Here is a 25,770-nt window from a genome sequence, read left to right as displayed (position 1 = left end):
CCATGATGGAGGGGAGGTGATTGTTGTTCCCATCTGGCTGCTGAGCTCAGAGTGAGACACAGGGTTACTAATAGAAACATGTCATATGGTACATACAGCACAGGGAGAGCAACACTGAGCGGCTATTGTCTACAGCATAAAGGATCCCACCACTGCTTTTCGAGTGTCACGTTTCATAATTCTCTGTCTCACTCACTGTCGCAGCGCGCTGTGATTTGTCCTTCTACAAAATTACTCTAATTGTTCGACTTGTTTTTCTGGGGCCATTTTGTGAGGGAGGAGGCTGTGGCGCTGAACCGCTTAAGTGCAGCAGTTCATTGAAATTCATGTGGGAAGAGCACGCAAAAGTGGTCTGATCTCTTTGGAGGACCTATTTTACTATTAAATCAGAAGTTACAGTTAGAGGGAGACCGTTTTGAGGTGTCAGGATGGCACAGAGTAAGAAAGTATGAGACTCAGCACCGAAGAGAAGATACTGTGTGACCTAAATAACTTGCTGTGAACACCTGCTTCTGTTCACTACTACAGCATTTGTAGACACAAACGAGCATACATCATGCACACACAGTGTTTACTTTAGTAGGTCAAGAAGTGCATGATTGTAATGGTAATTTGCTGTGGCCTTGAGCAAGGCAACTGGCACAAACATCATCGTTAAGACTGGGCAGTGATTAGGAAGTCAGTGTGAACACAGACACAGAACACAGAAAGTTTCGTTTTAGCCTTCAATCTCGTGGGATTTTTTAGTATACAAGGAGTAAGAATAAAATACGTTTGTTACTCCACTTCTAGCATTGTGTGTCTGCAAGGTGAACCTATGAATCTGTGCTTTAAACAGGTACGCAGGTGATTTATTGTTGCACTCCCCAAGTTTGGGGGCCTGCAGGAGAAAAAAGTAATCAAACATTAATGCAGCGAGGCCGACACAACCTGACCTTTAGTTCAGGTGAAGCTCCAAAACACTGGATCCTACACTTCCAATACTGAAACGATCTGCCTGGTGATGGTCCACATATTTTATTTATGTTTGCAACTCAGCATTTGTGGTAAAGCTTTGTAATCAGGGTTATTTTATTGGTTATAAGTTTGCAGCTAACAATTATTGGCACCGCTTTACAAGAAGGCTACTCTCAGAGGATGCACAAAAGGTTTATGATTAGTTTGTTAATTAGGTTGTTAATGATTTTTAAATCTTTAATAAGCTGTTATAACACATAACAAAAAAAATTATAACAGTAAACTGTTGCTTGCCAAATAGTGAGCCCACATTTATATGTACTTTTAAAGGCTCAGATCTCATTGGTTAGTCAGGTTGCTTTGGCTTCTTCATCAGCCAGCATTTACACCCGTCAGATTCATCAGGTATTTGTTCACAAGTTATCAGCATTAACCAACGTCAGCATGTCTTAATAGTCAAAACGTTTCAGTTGGCATAAATCAAATTATGGCATATCAAAATACCAGATTCACACTCTAAGGCTTTGGTAACATTGTTTACCATGACATTTTCATGGGTGCATGGGTGCTCTCCAGATACTCTGGCTTCCTCCTGGCAGGCTAGTCGGTGATAGGTGTGAGTGTGAGCATGAATGGTTGTCTGTCTCTAAGAGAGGACCTGCGATTGGCTGGCTCGCACAAAGTCAGCTGCAGCCACTGCGACCCTTAAGGACAAGCAATATAGACAATGGATGGATGGATGGATTTCCAAGTTGAAGGTGACATCTTCAAATGTCTAGTTTTGTCTGACCAATAGTTGATGACCCAAAGATATTTAGTTTACTATCACAGAAAACAAACAAAAGCAGAAAGCTGTCATACTGGAGAAGCTGATTTTTTTGCTTGAAAAATGATTATTTGAGTATCCAAATAGTTGCTATTTCTGCTGATCAAATACCAGATTAATCAACTTATTGCAGCTCTAATCAGTTATTTAATTGGTGGAGTGCCCCTTTAATCAAATTACCGCACAGTCACTGATACACAGGAGGAATCATACCACAGCAGTAGGTTGGTGTGTGTGTTTTTTTTAGACAAAATACAACCTGCTAAATGTAGTCTACATTGTACACTGTACCTGACGGGTACTTGGAAGTGACAGGGTTCAAACACACCTCACAAAGACCAGGACAAAGGGGGGGTCACAGGCTTATTTTTGCCCCAGGGCCACGGACCTCCTGCATCACAAGAGGGGGTTGAAGTAGCAAAGAAAATGCTTTTTTTTTCTTTTTTTCACAGGATGTCTTCGGTAAAGGTCATGTTAATCCACCACATTTTGCAATATATAGCTGTTGAATCCACACTTGGTTCATGAAGGTTAGCTGCACTCAGTGGTAGCAGAAACATTCAGACCGTCCACTAATAGGTCCTGGAAAACTATTTACCAGGTACTATGAGCCATAAGGTCTAACATGAACACGTAACTTCCTGCCAAAGTTTGAACACATTCGGCTATTTAACATGAGAGATTCTTTAGAAAAGGCTGATTCCATGTATTTCCATCAGGATTTAACTACATCTGAATCAAAATCTGAGTACAGCTGTGGGTCATCTGCTTATGTTGCCAGGCCCGATCTGACAAAACCACATCCGCAGAGAGGTTTTGTAGTGTTTAACTCTAAATAAATAATAGATAAAAATGGGTGGGGTTTTTTTTCCAATTAACTTTGTTTACTTTCATTTCTCTTGGGTATCTAATGTTATAGAGAAATACCTGATTGAAAGTGGGTTAAGATAATACTGAAATAAAAAATAGTCAACTAAGTAGACTACCTCGTGACAGTACTTAAATACAGCACTTGAGTAAATATACAAATACACTTACCTACTTTCCACCCCTGCATCACTGTGCCTAAGGAATTTAATAAAGTTTTATGCCTACCACTGATATCAGAATATAACAATGATGCTGCCCAGTCTTTAAAAAATTATCTTGGGATAATGTAGCCTACTGATTTGAACACCTTAAGATCTACATTGTATAAAAACAAAGGAATCTTCAAAGTGGGCTTAAGTTTAGTTTCCTGTAAAAAATAGTTTGTGGCATCAAATTAATCAAACTGTGTATCAATAAGCTCAGAAAATAAATTCCATATTCGTTGATTTATGTATTTCTATTTCATTTTTGTTTTTCATTTTTAGTTCAGTTTCCTTGGAGATGGCTCCGGAAGGCGGAAGGTGCCGTTGCTTAGCAACCATGAGGTAGCCAAACAAGCCGAGCAGCAGCAGAGGAAGTTTGGTGGTGTGGCGGCACGTCGGGTCGCTAATTAAACCGAGTCTTTAAAACACCGCTCGGCGCTTGATAGCCCTTTTAGATATAGCTTTTTAATGTGTCGTCCTGATGAAATGGCAGGCAAGAAGAAAGAAGCAAGTCTGCAGGTTGGACAAACACAGCGTGGCGTCTGTAATGTTGACAAGTCTTCTCCCGCCTCTGTGTTTTTAAGATCCCTGATATTCTCTCTGTTTATCTTGTGCAGGCGTCTGTCACAAACCATGAGCAGTGGGACGAGATGCTGGCAACCAAAGGTTTAACAGGTAAGAACTAATAGAAGTAAAAAAAGCAGTTCTTATATCTATTTAAAAGTGAATACTTGGCACCACAACTCTAAGCGCCTGTTCAGTGCCTTTGTACAGTTGTGAAAAAACAAACAAACAAACAAACAAACAAAAAAGTCTGTGTGAATGAGCTGTCATGGTCATTGTCATTTGTTGTATGCTGCTGCCCCTCTGTGTTCACTGGGATAACTGCAGATTGAGTGCCTGCACTAATCTACAATCCTCTCTATCCCCCTCCCTGTCTGTCTTTTCTGCACCCACACTAACACACACACACACACACACACACTGTCTCTCTTGTTCTAGTTGTGGATGTGTACCAACAGTGGTGTGGTCCCTGTCGAGCTGTGGTTAGTCTTCTACGAAAAATAAAGAACGAACTGGGTGATGATCTATTACATTTTGCCACAGTAAGCCCCCCGAGTGACTTTTAAGTGTGAAGAATTTAAATTGAGAACAACATTTCTAACGGAGCAGCTCTAAGCTTGTGTGTGTGTGTGTGTGTGTGTGTGTGGTTGTGCGCGTGTGTTTGTGCATGGTACAGGCCGAGGCAGATAGCATTGATGCTCTGGAGAAGTATCGAGGGAAGTGTGAGCCCACCTTCCTTTTTTATGGGGTGAGTGTGTGTATGCAGATGTGTGTCTTCACATCAACCAACCATGTTTTGCCTTTTTGATTATTGTATACACTAATATACACTTACTAAATGAATTCTCTTGTTATTTCTGTATTCATTTGGTTATATTCCATCTATATTTCTTCTCCTGTTTTCCACGGCCTGCTGCATTCAAAGCATTTCTGTATGTCACTGATTGTTACGTTGAATTAAACAAAAAAATAGATTCATGGCTGTCTTCATGGTGAATGAACAGGGTGGGGAGATGGTGGCTGTGCTGCGAGGGGCCAACGCTCCTTTGCTCCAGAGAATAATTGTTGAGGAACTGGCCAAGGAGAAGTTTGTCCTGGAGCAAGGTGGTGAACGCAAAGCGGTGAGCCCTATGATACGCACACATTCACACATGCAGTTACACAGTGCAGTTACGCATTCACACGTGTTAACTCTTGAGCTGAAGCTGCCTTTTTCAGCAGATATTTTGACTTGTCAGTGTAAGAAAAGCACAGGTGGTACGAGCAACATTAACAATGGCTCGGTTCTATTCAAATGTCTCAGTAAGTCATTACGACATGATAGTGGACCAGCATGAATAATACCAGGACCACCACTTATGCATAACAAAGGAGAATTCAGCCATAAAAATTGGAATTTAGCCATCATTCATTTTATAATCTAAACCTGTGACATTTCAAAATGACCCCTGTGGAAAAGTTTTTTTTCCTTGCTATTTTGAACTTTAAGGACAAACATGTGCAAAACGCCGCCACAAGACAACAAGCACAGGTCAAAAACTGCCACCTCGATTCAACCCTGGACATACAAACAAAGAAAAGGGGACAAACAGGTTGCCAGAAGAGAGTATTTGTCCATGCATGCCAAAGTATGCTTTAGCTCAGATAGAGGCTGAAATTGTTCATACACTGTCACAGTCTGAGGATGTTTGATTTAAAAGAAAAAGTAACTTCATTGTCTGTGTCCAGCTTCTCAAATGCCCGCATTTACTGCTTTTCTTTGTCTTACATGATAGTAAACTGGATTTTGGACAGTTTGTCGGACAAAGCAGGCAATGTGTAGAAATCACTGTGGGTGTCGAGGAGGCCAATCTCAGCTATTTCCTGACATTTTATAGACCAAACAATTGTAGATTCATCAAGAAACAGACAGAGTAATCATTATTAGCCCATTCACACAACAAAGTATGTATACAAGTGTTTGTAGACACCCATGTTAGGGATTCAGTGTTTTTATTTGCTGTGTTCATCAGATTAAAGATGATGGTCTGGTGGATGATGAGGCAAAAGAAGAGGAGGAGACACCCCAGCAGTCAGAAAATGAAGAAACCATAATTGGTACTGTGGAAATAATATTATCATATTAGTGGTAATTGCCATCACTGCTAGTAGAGATGGGAATAAATACATCAAGTGTGTTTAAAATACGTAATTTAGATAAGATAAGATAAGATATTCCTTTATTTATCCCACAATGGGGAAATTTCAAGTCAGCAGCAGTTCTGATTCACACATACAAGATACAGTTCACACATACAAAAAAAGGGAATAAAAAATATAAAATATATATATGTTTACATGTACAGTATATACAAAAAATAATGTATGGTGAAAGAATGAAAGAATGAGGTGATAGAAAGGCTATTGCACATGGGGGAAAATATAAATATATAAATATATATGAGTATTTTGTATTTTACTTTCAGAGGTTCTATTTCTGTACTTGATATACTTAAAATACTGTAATTATTCAATATATTATTTTATTTTCAAATAAGAATAAGATTTCTATACCCGGTTTAAACTATAGAAAAAAAACTGTCAATTGTCTGGCTTTGACTGACAGAAACTACCCAGCATGCAACCCTGAATTCACAGCCTCTCACCTCCAAGATATCCTGATTGTCCATTTCAAATCTATGATATTGGAAATCAACAGAGCTCATCTTTTCAGTGTTGGAGGTTAGATCTAAAATGTGATAACATCAGTTTGTACGTCATATATTTTTGTATTTCCAAATTCCACATTACTTATTGTAATACATTTTCTCATACCAGTATTTTGTATTTTATTTTGATACATTTAATGAGCAAGTATTTGTGATTGATACTTGTGATGTATTTGTGCCCATGCCTGATTACTAGCACTATTATTACTGTGAGTACCATCGCTGTTTACTAGTGTCATCATGATTCGGTTAACCATTTTATCTGCATTACTGATCACTCAAGATACTCTTTTCTCCTGCAGTTCCTGCCAGTAAATCCTACACAGTCGCCATCATCAAACCAGATGCTGTTGCTCATGGAAAGGCAAATGAGATCATCATGAAGGTACACAGAGACTAACGCAGCTCCCACTCTGGGAAGGCAAGATTGTCTCAAGCCTTCCTGCTGGCATGACTTCATTATGCTGACATTACTCCCCTGGCTAGATTCAAGATGCTGGATTTGAGATCCTTGCCCACGAGGAGCGCACACTGACTGATGCTGAGGCTCAAGATTTTTACCAGCACAAAGAAGCAGAGGTATGGTGAGAATGGAGCAGAATAATGGCAAAAAACCTCATATCGCACTCATGTTTGTGTCTCATTGTAGAGAGTGGCACACAAGTCAAACTGCTGACCGGCTCAGTGCATGTTTGTCAGGTTAGTCTGGGCAATTTAAATTCTGAGTCAACATCCTAATGGGAGAGCAGTCGCCACCAGTGCAAAAATCATTTCAATTAGTTTGCAATACATCACACTTCCATCTGCATCTCTGCACCGCGCTCAAAATAGATCTGCTGTGTAAGCGGCTTTGTTTGTTTGTTTGTTTGTTTTTTTTGCTTATCATGCTGTTTGTGTTGAGACTAAATGATTAGAGATTCAGAAATACAAAATATGTGACCCAAGGAGTTCAGGTGGAGGAATAATGTTCATGAAATGATTTAGCGATAATATAGTAATCTATAGTAATCTTTTAAAAAATAGTTCACACTAATCCTCTTCTTAATATCTCAGTTTGTAAATGTTTACTGGTTTACAGAAGTCTGGATGACTTTGTTGGTTAAAACACATAACTTCTTCAAATCTGAAGCAGGGGCTGATGTAAAATCACATGTTTCTGGCTTTTTGTGGTCATGACATTAACATATGCTCTTGTCTCTGTATGTGCTTGTGTGTGATTGTGGTTCGTAGGCTTGCTTTAAGGACTTGGTGCAGTTTATGTCCAGTGGTCCCTCCCATATTCTGGTGCTCTCTCAAGCTGAGGGCTCAGCCAACATTGTACCAGCGTGGCGTGAGTTCATTGGTCCAGCTGACATAGAGGAGGCCAGGAGAGAAAAGCCAGAAAGGTTATCTACTGGAAATTGTACATGTTCAAAATAAGAGTTGAGAAAGCAGCAACAATGGCATTAAAACTGTTAGATATGGTATGATGAAATGATCCTTTCTGTGTCTTTGTAAGGAAGTTTGTTTGTAGTACAAACATTTATTCATGCTCTGTTGACTGCAACAGTGTGAAACAATCTCAGGCTAAAGTCTGGGAAAACGAATGAACAGCACATTCTCGCCTGCTCTGTCAGACACACCCAAACATTATGCTTCTCTCTGGTTGAGCACCAGCCGAGCAACCATCTGCTCTCCTCTCCCTTCTCCCCCTTGGCTTCCTGCAGCTTGCGGGCACAATTCGGCACACAAACACTGTTCAACGCATTGCACGGTAGTGAGGACATCGACCAGGCCAGCAGGGAGCTTGCCTTCTTCTTCCCCAACTTTAGGACGGCCTCAGTAACGGAGCAGGATGGGGAGGAAGAGCGTGTGGAGAGGACACTGGCTCTTATCCGGCCTGACGTTGCCAAAGAGAACAGAGGTGGGGCTCGTGCCAAATACACAAGCACAAATACACACACGTACAAGCAGAGATACACACACAAAGGTGGTTCGTAGTGAACTACACAGGTGCAGTTCCAAATTTTTTTCTAAATGATCATACAACTAGAATACGGCAAATATCTGTATTTAAATGTTCAATTAGACAGTTGGTAGACCCAACTAAAACTCATGCAGTCTCCTACAAAGCAATAAATAACCACTGCAATAAATCCTTCCGCCATGAAGGCGATAATGTTCAGTTTTTGTTGAAACTTTTTAGTGAGGTGCTGATTCAACTTTATGATCATTTTGGAGGCTGCATTTTATGGTGCTGTTCATTTGTATTGCATTACGCTTTTTTATTATTTTGTCCACCTCATTTGAAGGTAACAAAAAATTAACATTTGAACTTTCATGAAAGTATAATTAATTGAGAGACTCTATATCAGACTGCATTAGCAAGGTGTACTCCATAAACTGGCAAATGAGTGTGTATGTCATACCTCTGGCTCTGCAGAAGAGATCTTGGCTCAAATCCACAAGTCAGGCTTCACCGTGGCGCTCCAAAAAGAGGTGATGTTGACCGAGGAGCAGGTCAGACAGTTTTACTTCCAACATGTTGAGGAGGACTACTTTCCTGCACTGCTCCGAAGCATGATCAGGTGACTTATACATGCTGTAAAAAAATAATCTAAAGAGTAGGTTGTCCCTGCACAGGTGCATGTAATGTGTGTATATTTACAGTGGGCCAGTGCTGGCTTTGGCTCTAGCTAGAGCAGGGGCTGTCCATCACTGGAAGAACATCCTCGGTCCTTCTGACGTTGATAAAGCCAGAGAGGAGAGTCCTGAATGGTGAGTGACGTGCGCTTCTCTTCATGTACAAAATTAAACGAGTCTATTGAAGTCACTGTGGGTAGAATTAATAGAAAAACAATGATGTTTTCACTTAATCCATCTGTCAGCTTGTCAGACAGCTGGCAACTGAAAAGAACTAAAGAACAAGTATTTCTCTTTTGGCCTCTCTTTTTAACCTTGTTAGGTTTTGAGGGCTATAATACATAAATGGGTAATTAACGAGAGGAAAGGCCAACCAGTTGGTACTGACATTCAACAGTCACACTGGAAGAAATCCACCAGAGACAGTAGTGCAGTCACACTACTGACAGCAGAGACAAAGTTCTGTTGTAGTCTCACTCCACCTGCAGTGCACCGTGTTCACTGCAGTTTCTTTAAAGTTGTTAAAAGCGTGTGGAAGGTCACTAACTCTTGGCAGAAGCAGATAAGGCAGGGTGAGCCAAAGTGAGGGAAGTATAGTAACCATAACACCACTGCATCTGATAATAATTTCTTTAAATACTTCCAAGAAACCATCAAATTGCCAAGCAGACTAATTATACCTATAATGCTGACTTCTGTATCCCTCACCATTCAGTCTAAGGGCCCAGTTTGCTGTGGAGAATGAGCCTATCAACCAGCTGCATGGCAGTGCAAGCCATGAAGAGGCAGAACGAGAGATCGACTTCTTCTTCCCTAAACAGCAAACACTGGCAGTGATCAAACCTGATGCCACGGAAGAGCACAGAGGTCCTTTCTGGTCATTTAGAACAATAAAAAAATGTAATTTAGTTGTGTTCGTATAGAAGTGGACAGATTATGATATTGTCTTCATATTTTCTGTTCATTCTAACAGAGGAGATTTTGGAGGAGATCCGTGGCAGAGGTTTCTCTGTAACGCAGCTAAAGGAGACGGTGCTCTCGAGGGAGATGGCTGAGGAGTTTTATAAAGAGCACAGAGAGAAACCTTTCTTCAGCCAGCTGGTGGAATTCATGTGTCGGTTAGTCTATCCCTGGACACAGCCACAGGAGAAGGGCAAAGTGACCACAGCAGACCTGCCCTAATTCCTCTTGCCGCTGCAAGTTTTAACAGCACTTTTAACAGTAATCTTAGCAGCTTAGAATCAAGGCAGCCTCAGGCAAGTGGCTAAGAAGTCCATCTCAATTTCATTCTTTGTCCCATCGCACATCTAGATTTTAGAGTTATCTTCCGCTCCGATTAGTCCCTTCACTTGGTTGTTATACAACTGCTCGGACACAATGGGCAGAGAGATGAGTGCAGCTGGGCACTTCAGCCTGAGATACTACCTTCACTGTCACTATCCTTCAAGATCAGCTCAGGTTTAATTGTAGTTTCACATTCTCACCATTGTAGAATGTTTCACAAGTTTGCTTTTATAGCTAAGGTAACAGTCTTATGACTTATTTATGAAATAACTCAACACCAGGTTGAATAAGGTGCCCTGTCTGGTTGAGAGTTTTAAGCCTGTTTCTCTGGTTGGGTGAAGTCACAAGTGTGGTCTGTTACACCTGTAGCCAAGCTCTATATGGATGTCACAGAGAGCTGGAGTACACCTGTAAGTCACTGCAGCAAGATTAGCAGAACCACTGACAGTCAGAAAATGTTCGGGGGGGGGGGGGGGTTATTCTTTAAAGCATCATCCTGAAAGACCTGATATGCAAAACTCATCTCGATGTTTAGGTTAAAATTGGGCTACCTTAAGTTGAAAAGTGATTTTTTTTAAGGTGTCTATAAATCATTCAACAGAATTTTTTAAAACTGCATTTCAAGGTAAAGCACGCATGTTAAGATATAATGATTAAATGCTATTAAAGCAACTGCTACATTTAACCCAGACATCCACAAACCTTGCACATTTCAACAAAGTGTAGCACTGTTTTAACCTCATCTCGACATGTCTTTACTCACAGTTCACCAACATAATGCTTACTGGGGAGGTGCAGTCAAAGGCTGCTTTTTGTAACAATAGAAACTGTGGCTGTTGACAATTTAGTTGCATTTTTCTTCAGTGCAAAATGGTCCATCGTCACATTTGTTATGTTGCTAAATTTATATTCATAACAAAAGAGAACATGAACATCAGTTGTATTAGTCAAAATTACTGATAATCATAAACAATAAGAAGGTGGGCAGGTGTGTGTTGAAGGGTGTTGAATACACTGACAGTGAACAGGTTAAACACTAAGTCTCAGCTGTCAGCAAATTCCTTGCAAGGTTACACACAAAATCATGGTTGTTGGGAGAGCTATGAACATCAACAACACGTTTGTTTCAGGGGACCCTGTGTGATGCTCGTCCTGACAAAGGAAAATGCAGTGGAGGAGTGGAGGGCCATGATGGGCCCCACAGACCCTGACCAAGCTAAGGAAACATGCCCAAACTCTCTGAGGGCACGCTTTGCCACCGACATCCTCCACAACTCGGTGCACGGTTCTTCCAATGAGCGGCACGCCGAGGAGAAGATCCGTTTTATATTCGGCGATATCTGCTCAGACGCAGAGCTCACCGGTGATGGAGAGACTGAAACACCCATTTTAGGTATTCATACGTTTCCAACTAGCTTCATATAAATAACAATTTTGTTCATTTTTTTAAGTTTTAGTTGGTTTTTATACCCGATTCCTGTGAGAAATTATACTTAGCTGTATGTTTTCAGCAAAAGAGCATGACAGCTCTACAGATGAGAACACAGGAATGTCAAGATCTTCAACTGAGGAGATTCCCGATAACCATCATCAACAAGACGAAGGTATGCATCAAGTAGGATTTCATTTATATTAGCTGCCCCAGTTCAAGGGCTTGATGTCTGTACAGGCTGATAAAGGCCTGTCCCTGCCCACAGGCCCATACAGGCATACACAGCCTGTACATATGCCTTTTTACTCCTGAACATTCCACAATCCATTGGGCATAAGTTTGAGCACAGGTGGTCCTTATTGATTTTCCAAGATGTTGGCCACCAGTCACCAGCAAATAAATCACATTTAAGCGTTTGTACAGCTCTTTTTTTTAGCACTTTCAAGGTACCTAAACTAACAAAAATAACTCCCAACTCTCCTCCTAGCTCTTATCACATCTAAATTGTCACTATCCAAGTAAGTAAAAAAGCAAGTTAACAGAATTCCTTCATCAATGTATATATTGCCGCTTTATTTTACCAGGTGTTCATGTAAACTTTGACTGTATGTTTGATCATAATCATGTGGGATTGTTTCATTTCAAATGTGAAATGATCTTTGGTTTACATGAGTGATTGTGTAGATAAAACATCAGACATAGACATGAACCCCATATTGAATATATCGTTAATCACAGGACATTACTTACAGTAATAGATGTTAATCATAATGATATATTACCATTATATTATATTTCCATCCAAGTGTTTAGTCACTTGTCCCAGGTTACCACTGATATTTAAACTTAATCAGCTGTTTGAGGGAATACTCTTGGTGATAACCTTTCAGATGTTCCATTTTTAATGCAGAGCGCCTGAAAACACAACTACTTTTGGTCTTTATGAGGCTAGAGTTTTATTTGGGGAGGAGACAGGTTCAGCCAGACCTTTTCTGTGTGCGCTACATCTTTCAGAGTATCCATCTCCTTAATTGAGATACTGCAATCGCTTCATTACGTCCTCGCAATGGAGAGTAGTTAGCGCATAGATATGTCTCTTAGTGCTGACAATTAAGATGGCATCCATGAGCAAGAGGAGGCATCTCTTCTGATTTAGAGAGAAATGAGGCCATTGATCTTCATAATGTCACTAACAACAGCCTAAATGAAGATGTAAACTGCTGTCAGTCTTTTTGTTGGGAGAGTGAATTTAATCTTGACCAGCTGCATTGTGGCTGTGGAGGACCGCTTCAATTCACACGTACGACACCTTCTGTGATCCCATTTTGTTGATGTAATAACAGCTTTAGGTGACTGTGGCTGATGAATTTTAACAACGCAACATTGCAATCTAACACTCCGTTGCAGGATTTAACTGTGTAGCACATTCGTTGTTAATCTGTGATTGTCATTCAGAGGACTTGAGCTAATTTTCCTCTTTTCTTTACAGGTGACCCTCACAATCCAAATCCTTGCAGTCTACAGGCAGAAGGCAATAACGATGCAGAGCTCTCAAACTGAATCAATCACCATATTAGGTAGTTTCTCTTGTATTGTTGACTAACAAAAATCAATCTATCACTCCATGAATCATGAAATAAACAAGACATGTTTCTGATGTTTACACTTTTTATAAATGCAGGTGATGGGTCGCTGGCAGTGACCACACTTGGATGTTTTTCCAGTTTGCTTCATAACATATTGATAACTTCTTCCCGCTAAATTAGCTGTGTTATTAGTCAAAATAACGAGTTATAAAAGCGACACCATAATGTTCCTGGTGTTTTTAGCTGCGTGCTTGTGGATCAATTGAGTCTCGGATTTATGAATTGAAACTTGTACGTTACATCCAGTAGCAGTAAAAAAAAACATCAGTCAGACATTTCTTTATTTTCTCTTACTAAGAAAAATATATAGGTTTATTAGAGTATTATTTTACAGATATTAAAATGACAAAACCATCTGTTAACTTTTACAGAACAGTAAGTCATGATGGGCTAAAAAGTAGGAACTGGAGCGTATCCAAATAAGCAAAACAAAGTGATTTTAATATAATTTCTCAACATAGAAAGTTTCCGACTCATCTGCTGAAATAGTCTTTGATGCTCCTTTTGCTGGGGCTTTGTCCGACCATGCCGTGCTGCTGATTCAAACTGTTTCCAGGGGGGGTGTCCTCCCAGTCGTTTGCAGCCTCCAGTAAGATGGCTTCATCCAAGTCGTCATCAGCAGAGAAAGATCTCTGGAACATCTCCATGATGCTCCTCGCGTTAGGGTCCTGAACAAACCCAAATAATCAGGTTCATCACTGAATGTACACACACTACTTTTATTTAGCTTGGTAATCTCTGTTGTACTGGGTAGCCTCGTGTAAATACTATTTAAAAACTGTGGGCAGGATTATATATGATCCATTAATGTACTGATGACGAGTTTACCTTAGAGTGGAAGCTGGTGTTCACGGCATTGTCTGAGAGGTTTGACTCAGACAGACCCACTTGCTCCAACACACTCATTTTTCCCTGGATCATCGGCCTGGATCAATACATGGGTAAATTATTATACCAGAGCAGATGCAATTCAGTTCACTGGTTGCCACAATATGCATATCAGACAACCCACATTTTTGGCTCAATAACAGCAGTGGAGGACCAATGAATACAGGGGAAGACTGTAAGACTGTTAAATGCAGTTTGATTACTAGGGTAATTAGGTCATACTGCCCACTGATTGACACATACCACAGGTGATCATCAGCAGTTCCCTTGGCAACTAGGTAGTGAATGTTCACATTGCTGGTTTGTCCAATGCGGTGCACCCTATCTTCTGCCTGAATGAGAACCTGCAGGGAAAAAGCATTGCAAAAAGAGCATTTGAGTTTTCTTACCAAAGGTTTCCTGTCTTCATTCAGCTCTAGTGACCCCTTAAGGTCGACACTTGAGAAAAATTGCAATAAAATGAAAAGTCATTATTCAGGCTAATAATTCAGCTGCCAACAGCTGAAATGAAAGCATGATTAAGATTCCACGTGGAACCAAAGCTGTAGTTACAGGCGCAGAGGTCAGGTTGATTACAGGAATCAGTTTATAAAGAATGGAGCTTTTTTTGCAGCTTTGTCCCGCTTTACTCCCCAGTTTTAGAATGACCTATTTGCCTGTACTGTAATCAGTGTCACATCTTTGTCGCTGCTAACTCCACTGTTGGGATGAGGAGGGAGTGGAGGTGCAGACAGCCTCCTCTGACATAATTTGGGTAAACCTATTTCACACATAAAATTTCCACAGTTCATTACCAAATATGGTTAACATGTCGGCAAATTATTTAACTTGAAGACTAGTTTTGCACATCAAATTTTTTCCAAAATTTGCATTAAAGAATGTAAGTCTTCCTCACACTTAAGGTGTCCTTCAACTTTTGAGAAATATATCTGCTAGGTGTTTGGATGGCTGGATGGCCAAAATATTACTGAAGATGTGTTCCTGCTAAAATAGTCACAATGAGAACATGGTATTTTTGTAGTGATAACTTTACATAGCTTACCCCGGGGTTCCAGAAAAGCTCAGCGAAGATCACCAGATCAGCAGAGTGCAGGGTGAGACCCATGTTAGCTGCAGTGATGGACAGAACAGCCACACATGAGTTGGTCGAGTGCTGGAACTTCTCACACAGCTGCTGCCGTTCAGCTGAGGGAGTCGTCCCGTCGATACGGATGTAACTGACGTTCTGTAGAAGAAATGAACGGCCATTTTAACTGTTGTGTCATTTGTAACACTACTAACCAACAACTATCCCTTAAAATAAAGCCCAACAAAAGGAACAGGTTTAAGTAGCAGGCCAATACAAATCAACCACGTAATTTCACAAAAGTCATAATGATAAGTCATAGCAGTAATGGCACTAAGCTCAAATGTGCTCAGCCCTGCCCACACTTCTCTGCAGGTGCTGATGAGAAGAGTTGACTTTAACTCCCAGGAAAATCTAAACGCCCTCTTTATGTGAAAATTATATTACTTTGCATATAAGTAGGGTTTCTGTTAAATTAGTGCTGATCCACATGATTTTAATGTCTTGCACAAAAGCGAGAAATTCTGGTCAAATACTATCTCAGTTTATTGAGCTTAAAAACAACTGAGAGGCAGATTTTCAGGGCTGCACCTGAAGACATGATGATGATGATGATGATGATGATGATGATGATGATGATGTGTTTCCTAGACACCTTATGGCTCATCTCTGCGTGAAAAGGCTTGGCACTTGATATAGAAAATCTAAATGGTCTAGAAGACTGGCCTAATATTATGTTTGTAGAGCAGATCTCTGTGGCACGTACGCACCACACACTGCTCTGGCATCCACAGTATTATCATTATGTTATGTCTGCCGGTTAGGCCCACGTATTCTCAAATAAAAGAAAAAGCAAACAGATAAAAAAAATACATGCCTATCTGGCTCATAAGATTGCTGCAGACTTGAAATTAAATTGAAATTAAAAAAAACATAATCTAGTGCTGGCTCATATCATTATCATTCTTATTTTCCTTAAATAATATTAATTATTTACAAAGGACATTATGACCAGAGACATTTCATGTCAGGCTTCAACTGATTTTATCAGAAAATAAACGGATTACCGATTAGAGGAAACACAGATGTAAGGCTTTAGTGCAGTGTGGCATCAGTAAATCTCACTCACCTTTTTTCCCAGTTCGGTGGTGATATGATCGAGGACTGACTTATGATGGGCGAACACTAGAAACTTCTCCCTCCCACACTCCAGCGTGTCTGTGATGTACTCCCTGGCAGTGACAGAAACAATATACATCTCAACTGTTTCAAAGAAAGCAATAAAATACTCAGTCTTCATGTATATTCATGAACCCCCCCAAGTTATCTCAAATACAGTGTAATCACAAAAGGTCTGACAAAAGTTTCTGATTCATTTTACATTTTAATCGCAATGCTCATCGAGTCTAAATGTATTCGACAAACTGATCCTCGCCATTACAAAGTCTGTACTTACATAATGGCTTGTAGCTTGGCTTCAGCTGTGTGGTTATAAAAGATGAGAAGGGCTTCCTTCTCTGCCATTTTCTGAGAGAGAGATAAGGAACAGCACGAGATAAGAACTGACAGGAGATTCTGTTTGATGACTTGATAAGACTTACTCCGAGGGACAGTGTGATTATGAACAATCAAGCTCAGCAACTCACTCACATCAGAGTGTACGCACACTCTCGAAATAAGGCTCGCCGGAGCATTCTGGGTCAGCTTAAAGCGCTCGTATGTGTTTGAAGGCTGAAAGGACCCACTCATGACAAGAGGACAGAACCAACACATGTGACATTCAAGGGCTAAACGGGAGTTTCGGAATGATTTCTTAACTGTGATGCTTTTTAAAAAGAGAGACTCCATTTTAAAAAGAACACACTATATTTTATTTTTATTTACAGAGCGTGTAATGTGGAGGGGTTCATATTCCTCAAATCTAATTTAAAATACTGTATATCAGCATAATAACCAAATCTCGCCCCCCTCTCACTGGGCATCAATATTTACAACCAACAGGTACTGTGTTTTTATGGACTATATCTGACTAGATTGTCACTGCGAATCTGTCTTTCGAATACATTTTATCAACAACTATGGGTATTCAATAATTCAGGAGGTCAGAATATTCTATTTTCAGCCAACTTTGATGTTTAAAAAATATCTGGCAGAGACGGATCATACAGAAACTTTCATGACATCTCCCAGTCCAATAGGATCCTACAATTTCTGTAATTACTGCAGCAGAATTCACTGGGGCTTTTCTGAAAAACTGTGATAAATGAGCATTCCTAGTTACTTTATTTCTTCCAATTTGACTTTTTTTTTTACAGAAATATTTAGAAAAGTAGGTAATCTCTCGCAAATAATACAAAGACTGACTCATTTTGCATTCATTCCCAAGATTATAAATGCCAGTAGAGTGGTATCTTCGGGTTTGTGAATACTTTATCAAAAAGTTGAAATCCTGTGACTAGTCCTTCCAGGACTGTGGGGAATGTTTGTAACTTACATTGCCGTGTCCCTTGGCCAAATGCTTGGCTGCAGCTGACAGAGCAGATTTTATGCGGGTGTTGACACCATCTATGGTCACGGTGACAACCTTGCGTTGTTTAGCAGGGAGCTGGGAGAGGACATCGGGCTTGAGGCGGCGCAGCATTAGACACTCCTCCAGCAACAGCTTCAGCTCCCCAAGGTTAGATGACCCTGAGTAGTCCCACCCCCAAGTCAACTACAGAGGCGACAGAGAGGGATATGGACGAGAGAAGAAATTAAGAAAAAAAGAGAGGACGGTAAGAAGGAGGAAGAGAGACAAGACTTTAAATCTGACTGAAAAACCTCAAAAGCAAGTAGCCAGACCTTCCAACGTCAAGGTTCTTTTTAATCATACAAGGGGGTTAGTTTTAATACAAGTAAAGCCAGAGACTAATGAGAAGACTAACAAGCTCAGATTTGAGTCATTTGAATCAAACATGCTACAGTGACAGCTCCAGCTGGTCTGAGTCTATATCAGGATCCATGTTATACGACTTCCATCAGACCAAGTGCAGGTCCAAATCTCCACAATCTTCAAAATCATTCATCAAATTAAGGATGTAATTGGTCTTTTAATCACATAGCGTGTTCCCTACTTAAAACCACTAAAATTAACTAAGGAGTGTAAGTGGCAGTGACAGAAGGAGATGAAATAAATGGAGACAAAAAAAAAAAAAAAGCACCGTAGTGGAATCTTAAGTGCACTTATTTCACCATATCATATATCATTATGCCTCTGTTATCAGCAGACTTGTCAAATTTTCCCTCTGGTGCACATACTGCACATCCCCTTCAAGAAACTGCAGGCTGTACATGTAAGTAAGAGCAGATAAATAAATATTTGTTAATCCCACATTTAAAGTCTTATAGATCCTATAATTACAGCCACTTACAGTTAAGCAGTATTAAGCATCACACCTGGACAGCCTAGGGCTCTTGAGACTTACGCTACCTGTTTGGCTTCGCAGTAGCGCATTCCAAACTCGTGGAAGCGAGGGAAAAGTGTAGGTCTGACAGCCAGAATCTGGGTGTAGAGCTCAGAGGGTCTGGACATGGCAGGGGTCCCAGACAGAAGAATCACTCTCTTCGCTGCCTGAGGATGGAAAAACAGCTCTGATCAGAGCACTGTTGAGGGAGTCTAGTTGACAGAGCAAGAAATTAAACCGAACCACAAGCCAAAAGCTGCAGTGTATAAGCTTCACTGGTATGGGAATGTATGTTACCAGCCAATATTCACGTACTAAATGTATACAAAATTATGATTCCTCTCTAATATTGTGACACAGAGGTACAAATTTCAAAGCAGCGCTGGTACGTGTGAAACTTGTGGAGCACAACAACTATTTTAAAGAATTTAATGTGCATTGCTTGAATTCAGAGATTGAAATAGTAAGCCCTCAGAGGGGGCACCTCTCTGCCAATGTTGAGCTTTTCCAACTTGCTGTTCCACCACCACAATCCTGGTATGAGCGTGCTGGCAGCGGGTAGAACACTTAATGGATCTCTTGCACAAGACAAAGGTCTTTCTAACAGCCAATTTTATGTAAATATGGGTCCCGTTCCAAGAGTTTTAATGAATTATCTGGATAATTTCACTTGGCAAACCTTGACCACCCTCAAATCTGATTTGTGAGGAAACTTTTACTATGCAACGTTACAGCTCAATACATTAGTGAATCTGATTATTTGAACAAATTCACTGAGCTATTCTTTTGATCTGTTTCTTTGGATATGTTTTGAGATATCCTCGCTGAGAGGTGGGTAACATCACTACAAAAAATACGACCACATTACAAAGTTGTTAATCCAAACAAAACATCAAACCTAAGAGAAAAGAAGAATAAGCACCTTAAGCAGAGGCAAGGCTGCTTTACAACGAGCAGTCTTTATGTTCTTCAGAAAGTGGGACTCATCCTGCACAGAACGACAAAATCATATATTCTATAAAACACACAGTATTTGGCTTTTAGGGCAAAAAAATATGTAGTTGATGACTCTACTGACTAACATGACCAAGAACTTTGGAACCAAAAGTTGAGCATTTATTTTTAACTGGAAACAGCCATTTATGATTATCACACAGTTCAACCACACAGCTAACCATGATGAGAACATTGAAGGGGTTTCCTGGCTGCTGCTTGTCCATTCTGCTCAGGAGGTCGTAGCTCACGATATTGACCAAACCGGACCGCAGGTTGTCTTTGGCCTTCACCACCACGTTGATGCTGTCAGGACTCAGGGAGGGGAGCCAGCGTCTGAAAGCCTGGATGCATAGATACTTAATCATGTCAGAGATGCACAGTGAAACAAACAACAGCATTGTTTTAAGGTTGTACTTTTTCCTTACCACTGGGAATAAGTCGTTGTGAACTTGTAATGAACAATCATAGAAACCTTCATTAACAATTTTGTGACAAACAGCTGGTCTGAATGTTACTAATCACCAATAATTCATTCTACCATCATGTTTCCATTTAGAAACAACCAATCCCGTGGTTTAGGAAAATGTCCACTGTGGCCCTAATGTTTCTGACAATTCACTTACTTGCTCTCCATTTGCCTGTCATCCTCGCTTAAACTCACTAAGTTATAGATCCTATGTTTTGCAGTAGATGTAGCTAAATGTACAAGGCTAACAGTGCAGATAAGAGCTAAGCCAGACAGAGTAAATGTCCTTTAATGGGACGACTTCCTGTGACTAAACTCTCTGCTGCGATTCAAGCTCCTGATTGGGGGACTGTGTTTGATCCAAGATATCTATTTAGAGAACAGACTGTCTTGTCTTTTCAGTAGACAGAAGGCCAAGTAAAGCTCTTCTGAAAATGTGCTGCTAGTGCAGCCTGGCAATGCTGCTGTGAGTTAAGTAGAGACAAGACGACACAAAACATTGAGACACACACAGAGAAAAAGGGACACCCAAAATGAAATCTGACATGAGAAAATTGTGAAATTGTAGAAGGGAAACAGGGACAAAGAGGCATGCACCTTTTAACTAAAATGCCTGAGCGTTAGCTAGGGACCTTTGTTCACTCTACCTGTCTACTGTATCAAATCAAACAAATTCAATTCAATTCAAATTTCTGAAATGTACTGTTGAACCAGACCACCAAGTAAACCGAGAGGAGGATTTTGAATGGTGTTCTGATAACAACAGATAGCAAACAAAAGGTTTTGAAGGATCTAAGTTATGAGGTGTGATTTTTCTTTTGTCCTGGTTAGTACTTGTGTGACTGAGTTCTGGATAAGTTGCAATTTATAGATTGTTTTGTTTGGAAGATCTGTTAACAGAGAATTGCAATAGACAATGCATGCTCAAAGCAGGGCTGGGAAACAAAGCCTCTGAATTTGGAATTGTTTGAGTTGTAAAAAGCAACCTTGGTTGATGTCAGTGGTTTGAGATGAGAAGCTGCTTGTCATCAGCATAATTATAGTAACAAATGTTATGTTTACTGATAATGTAGCCAAGGGGAAACCTATATATATGCTGAACAGAAGAGGACCCAGGGTGGAGCCTTGTGGGACCCCACCAATTTGTGTCTGTTGGATTGGACGTGTCCAAGTGTAACGATGAAATAGGAATCATACCACTGGAGAATCGTCCCAGAGTGACCCAACCAGTTTCTTAGTCTTTCTAGCAGGACCCCGTGACCCGCCATGTAAAATGCAGCGTTTATGTCCATGACGATTGGGAGATTTTCCAATTGTCAATGTTGATCATCATGTTATTAACAAATGCTAAGGGATGCACGGTAGCCAGAAGGGAATTTATCATGAATAGTATTACCTGTAAGATAGCAGTTCAGGGGAGGGGCAGGGCTAATGAATTTATCGATGGTTGAGAAAAGGTGTTTTGGATCATTTTTGTGGGAGTCATAGGAGTTGAGAAGAATTATTTTCTGACCTGTTTCAAGCTTCTGCTGTGGTTCCTGAGGGGGTTTTTGAATATGCGCAGTCATATAGATATTGAAGAGTTGATTTCTGTAACTGCCTCAGGTGACCACTCTTTATTTTTGTTAGTATTTAATTTTGTATCGTGTAAAATTCTGTTGCGTGTTTTGGTTTAGTGTTTTGTGAATATTTTTGTGAATTTTGCTTGTTCTCAGGTCTCTCTTGTGAAAGAGATCTTAATCTCAATGAGACTGCTTGACTATATAAAGATTTTTAAAAAAGCAATCGGCCAAGACATCAGTGCCAGCACTTATTCTGATGTCAGTTTCCATGGAAATGACAAGGTCAAGTATGTGTCTGTGCTGATGAGTTGGCTCCCTAACACGGTGGGTCAGGTCAAATGACTGCAATAACTCTTTATAACAGGGTGTGGTGGACACTGTGAAATAATCGATGTGAATGTTGAAATCACCAGAAATAATTGCTTTGGTGAAGTGAGTACACTTGATATTTGATTGCGTTGTATTTGGTTGGTCGGTGTATAATCAGAAGTAGGACTGACGAGTTACACTGTAGATTGATATGGCAAAAAGGCAACAAGACAATGGTGAAAAGCCAAAAAGATCATCTGAAATAAAATCCAAAATGGAAAAATATATTATTCATGCCTTAAAATCAGGTGGAGCAGATCTGAAGATAAAGTACCTAACAGAGTGCAAGCAGTCCTTGGGGAGCAGTATTAACATTCTTCAAATGCAGAGGGCTTTCAGCAGAAACCAGCATGATAATGTGTAGGGCAGAGGAGACTAGATGAATATCCTTAAGAGGGTGCTGCTGACTTAATGCAGGCTAATGACACTGTTAAACTGAAATAAAGTGATAAACTCTAAAACTTACTAAGTACTACTTCTCCGTACAAAACTTTGATTGACAAAAGCACTGCTGAATGTTTTTACCTCAGCCCAGGTGAATCGCACAGAGGAGGGAGCCACCACAAGCAAAGGCCACTCATTCCTGTAGTAGGCTGCTATACAGATGGCCTGCACTGTCTTTCCCAGGCCCATGTCATCAGCCAGGAGGAGGCGGCCTTGTTTAGACACTGCAAAACTACAGGGACACAATGAATTCATAACACTAGTAGACTGGAAGTCACACTGATCCAACCCTTCAAATCAAAAACTTGAAATCACAGAATGGCACAGAAATATTGACTCATTATGATAAGTATCTCTTAATTTGCACAAGACTGAGCAAATTATAGATGAATAGCTGTCTCCTAATATTGAATTATGGGCTGCACTATGCAGAGAGAGCACTAATGGCTGTCCAAAGGCACCTACTTGACTCCCTCCCTCTGGAAGGGCATGAGGCTGCGGGTGAGCAAAGGGTCGATGCTAGAGAGGTCTGCCTCAGGGACGTCTAAAGACCTGGCTTGAGCCCCGTCAAACCTGGCAGAGAAAGCCTGGACTATTGCCCTGGGCAGAGGCTCCACCTCTACTGCTGCTGCTATCCCACTGAGGAGATCCACTGGGTATGGAACACAGCACCGTCAGACAAGATGGTAAATGTAACAGAAACAAACAGGAGCACAGACACAAACCAGATAAATAAAGCACATGTTGCTACTCACAGAGTCTCTTGTAATCCTCAAGTGAAAAGCTCCACTTTCTTGTTTTCATGTCTGCAACACAACAAAACTATCAGATGCTGTAGAATGGAAGTACAACATAATAGAGTTTGTCAAGAACTAAAAAAAAGGATATTAATTGCATAAAAATAAGTTGACTTATACCATAGTTCTTTGTTGGCATCTGCTTGAATGCTGCAATGACATCAACATCATAACCGATATCAACCTCAAACTTTGTCGGAGACACCAGGATGCACTGGCCTTGCAGAGAGGCTCCGGGTTTCTGCCAGCCATTACACAGCTTCAGCAGCGCTCCCAGCGCTGCACCGTCACGGGCTCGGCTGGTGGCTTCTGCAACGTCCACTGCCTCCATTCCCTCCAGAGGCCTCAAAGACACAGATGCAACAGCAGCTGCTTTCTCCACTACAACACAGTTAGAGGAGATGCAGCAGCCCAAAGAAATAATACTGTCATGCCTTAAATTCAGGCTACTTCTGATAAAATAAACAAGGTTTGTGTTCCCATGATTATTTCCCTAATGTTCATACTTAGCTGTTGATAGTCCTGCAGACTGAAGTTCCACATCTTTGCGGCAGGGTCTAAAGGCAGAATTCTTGTTTTATTCCAAAAGACTGCACAGACATTGAGATGATCATTCAACACTAGATATACGGTACAGAATGACTACATTTTTGAATTTGGTATTCTTATGTAGAAAACTATTACTGGTTATGATGAGGGATTTGTGTACCTGGCTTCTTCTCCTGAGGAGAGTTCTAAAGCTATTATTTGAAAATTGCAATGCCTGCTGCTATAGAGCACAATACAGCAAGAAAGTACACAAAAACTTTTGAGGATTGATACATAAACATATCTGGCGTATGACTGGGTAAAATCTACTTCGATGAAGGTTTGTTTATTTTGGTATGAGGTGTATACATGAAGTAACTCATTAAGCTTGAGAAACTGAATGTCCTTCTTAAATATTGCGTGTAAATTCCAGCTCACTTTTGAATGTATGATGCTCATTTGTATTCATGCATAGCCCGAGAACCTGACAAATCTGTGAGCTCATGTTTTATTTGCGCAACGCCAGGCTAATTTATGCATATATATGCTTATAATTTAATATGTATACCAGTGTTTCCCACACGTTGAAGATGTATTTTCCCCAAGGGTAGAAAACAGGGTGGGCCTGCACTGAGCATCAAGACTTAGCTACAAAATAGCATAGTTACACTGACAGTTACTTACCATAGTTCTTTGAGGGGATGGATTTGAAAATAGCAATAAGCTCTGCATGGTAGCCAACTTCTACTCTGAAGCGGCCCTCTGTGTGGGGTGCACATTTTCCTCTTACAGAGATGGAAGGCTTTTTTGCAGGTACAGCATTCAAAGTTGATGGGTTTGGGGGAGGCTGTGCCACAGGGCTTGGTGCAGGTTTACTAGTTTGATTGTAGAATGAGCCAACTGCACCACCAGAGGTGAGGTTAGGTTTGGGCTGAGCTGCCTTCACACCAAAGAAAGACGAGGCAGGGCTGTTCACATGTTGACTCCTTGACTGTGGAAGTGGGTCAATTACTTGGATCTAAAAGGAAAGCCAGTACAAGGAATTAGACAATTTTTTTCATACACAAAAATAATGATTGGACATCACTGCACATATCTCACCTGTCTCGAAGATGCGGTGTTACACACAGTATCCTGGGTAACCTGGTTGCCAGCGCCAGACAACTGTTGATGCTTTAGGCCTTGATTTTGGTTACAGAGGCTATATGAGTCTTTATTGAAGGGTGGAGCAAACCGTTTTGGAGCAGGAGCTGAGCTGGGTGTCTCTCTGTGAGGAGCGAGGGCAGCAGGATCCGAGGCAGCGCTCCGTTTAGGGGGCTGTGCATGCACTGAGGTACTGTTGAAGCCTGCTGAGGTCTGTCCAAGTCTTTGGGCTCTTCTTTCCAAAGCCTTCCGTCTGTTTTCCTCAATCTTTCGCTGCTGCTCTGCAGTCAGCTGATTGGACATGATGATGAACTTTTCTGCTCCTCACGCTAACTCCCTGCTTCAGTCATTAAATTCAGTCACACTCTGAGCTAACGTCTGAAAAATATCTAGTTACCGTTTCCTACAAACCAGTGATCCATGCATACCCATCCGGACTATCAGTTAGCTACGACAGTTATCTTAAAAGTTTGTAAACTTGCACTGCAGCCTCCCCTGCTAACGGCAGCAGCTAACGCTGCTAGCATGGGCAGCAACAGTAAAAACTGGGAAACAAATCATTTCTTCAGCGCCACACTGGTGTTGGATATATGAGCGCATTCATACGTGGGAAAGCAGATGACCAGCAGAGTGATCTGAAGACGGCTAAAGTTTGTTAAGTTTGTCCGAACGGAGCAGGGCGAAACATTTACCGCTAAGCTAGCTGACACTGTTTTCCGCACAGGAAGTGACGTAGAAAAACAAGTGGGCACGTGGAGGTGGTGGTGGTTGCTTGGTGACGTTGTGAGATGCCCAAAGACAGACGACGATATCCGTCAGTGTTAACGATAAAATATATTTAATGTCTTAAAGTTCTGCTTTGTTGTCTTTATGCATCCTGGGCAGATTTATTTAACATGTTAGCTTGAAAGAAAAAGCTAAACAAATCCTGACAAAGATGGTACAGTAACCTTTTT

The 25,770-nt window shown here is 40.8% G+C and overlaps 2 protein-coding genes across 3 annotated transcripts; one reads left to right on the top strand and one right to left on the bottom strand.

The window, feature by feature from the left end:
• The first annotated feature begins 3,342 nt into the window (after nt 1-3,342).
• nme9 (NME/NM23 family member 9) lies at nt 3,343-13,085 on the top strand. The gene is made up of 17 exons (XM_070838520.1): nt 3,343-3,375; nt 3,474-3,531; nt 3,859-3,962; nt 4,097-4,168; nt 4,425-4,541; nt 5,433-5,517; nt 6,431-6,513; nt 6,615-6,707; nt 7,359-7,513; nt 7,835-8,031; nt 8,551-8,695; nt 8,778-8,885; nt 9,466-9,617; nt 9,724-9,868; nt 11,165-11,427; nt 11,546-11,638; nt 12,956-13,085. The coding sequence occupies exons 1-17, from the start codon at nt 3,343-3,345 to the stop codon at nt 13,024-13,026; spliced, it is 1,974 nt and encodes a 657-aa protein (XP_070694621.1). The 3' UTR covers nt 13,027-13,085.
• Nucleotides 13,086-13,428: 343 nt separating this feature from the next.
• smarcal1 (SWI/SNF related, matrix associated, actin dependent regulator of chromatin, subfamily a-like 1) lies at nt 13,429-25,487 on the bottom strand. 2 transcript variants are annotated; one of them, XM_070838652.1, is made up of 17 exons: nt 24,773-25,487; nt 24,356-24,689; nt 23,650-23,700; nt 23,264-23,524; nt 23,102-23,152; nt 22,812-22,998; nt 22,428-22,578; nt 19,685-19,846; nt 19,432-19,497; nt 18,536-18,676; nt 17,561-17,779; nt 16,523-16,593; nt 16,196-16,298; nt 15,043-15,225; nt 14,244-14,344; nt 13,941-14,037; nt 13,429-13,780 (listed from the first exon to the last, which is right to left on the bottom strand). In XM_070838652.1, exons 1-17 carry the CDS (start codon nt 25,115-25,117, stop codon nt 13,586-13,588), a joined length of 2,718 nt encoding a protein of 905 aa, XP_070694753.1. In that variant the 5' UTR covers nt 25,118-25,487; the 3' UTR covers nt 13,429-13,585. The 2 variants fall into 2 exon arrangements, with proteins under 2 accessions (XP_070694753.1, XP_070694755.1); XM_070838654.1 differs by having other exon boundaries at nt 24,356-24,662.
• Between the last annotated feature and the right edge of the window lie 283 nt (nt 25,488-25,770).

Source organism: Pempheris klunzingeri, chromosome 10 (genome assembly GCF_042242105.1).
Source record: "Pempheris klunzingeri isolate RE-2024b chromosome 10, fPemKlu1.hap1, whole genome shotgun sequence".
In the NCBI taxonomy this organism is placed as follows: Eukaryota; Metazoa; Chordata; class Actinopteri; order Acropomatiformes; family Pempheridae; genus Pempheris; species Pempheris klunzingeri.
The sequence above is the reverse complement of the archived record's forward strand: the minus strand, read 5'-3'. Positions and strand labels throughout refer to the sequence as shown.

What these genes read in the sequence shown, in the direction of transcription:
- nme9 (XM_070838520.1), top strand. Translation starts at nt 3,343, where the DNA reads ATGGCAGGCAAGAAGAAAGAAGCAAGTCTGCAG. An exon ending in ACCAGCACAAAGAAGCAGAG is followed by an intron (nt 6,708 to 7,358) that starts GTATGGTGAGAA and finishes TGTGGTTCGTAG; the next exon opens with GCTTGCTTTAAGGACTTGGT. An exon ending in CCATCATCAACAAGACGAAG is followed by an intron (nt 11,639 to 12,955) that starts GTATGCATCAAG and finishes TTTTCTTTACAG; the next exon opens with GTGACCCTCACAATCCAAAT.
- smarcal1 (XM_070838652.1), bottom strand. Translation starts at nt 25,117, where the DNA reads ATGTCCAATCAGCTGACTGCAGAGCAGCAGCGAAAGATTGAGGAAAAC. An exon ending in GCTACTGCGAAGCCAAACAG is followed by an intron (nt 17,780 to 18,535) that starts GTAGCGTAAGTC and finishes TCGCCTCTGTAG; the next exon opens with TTGACTTGGGGGTGGGACTA. An exon ending in AGCTTTTCTGGAACCCCGGG is followed by an intron (nt 14,345 to 15,042) that starts GTAAGCTATGTA and finishes TTTTCCCTGCAG; the next exon opens with GTTCTCATTCAGGCAGAAGA.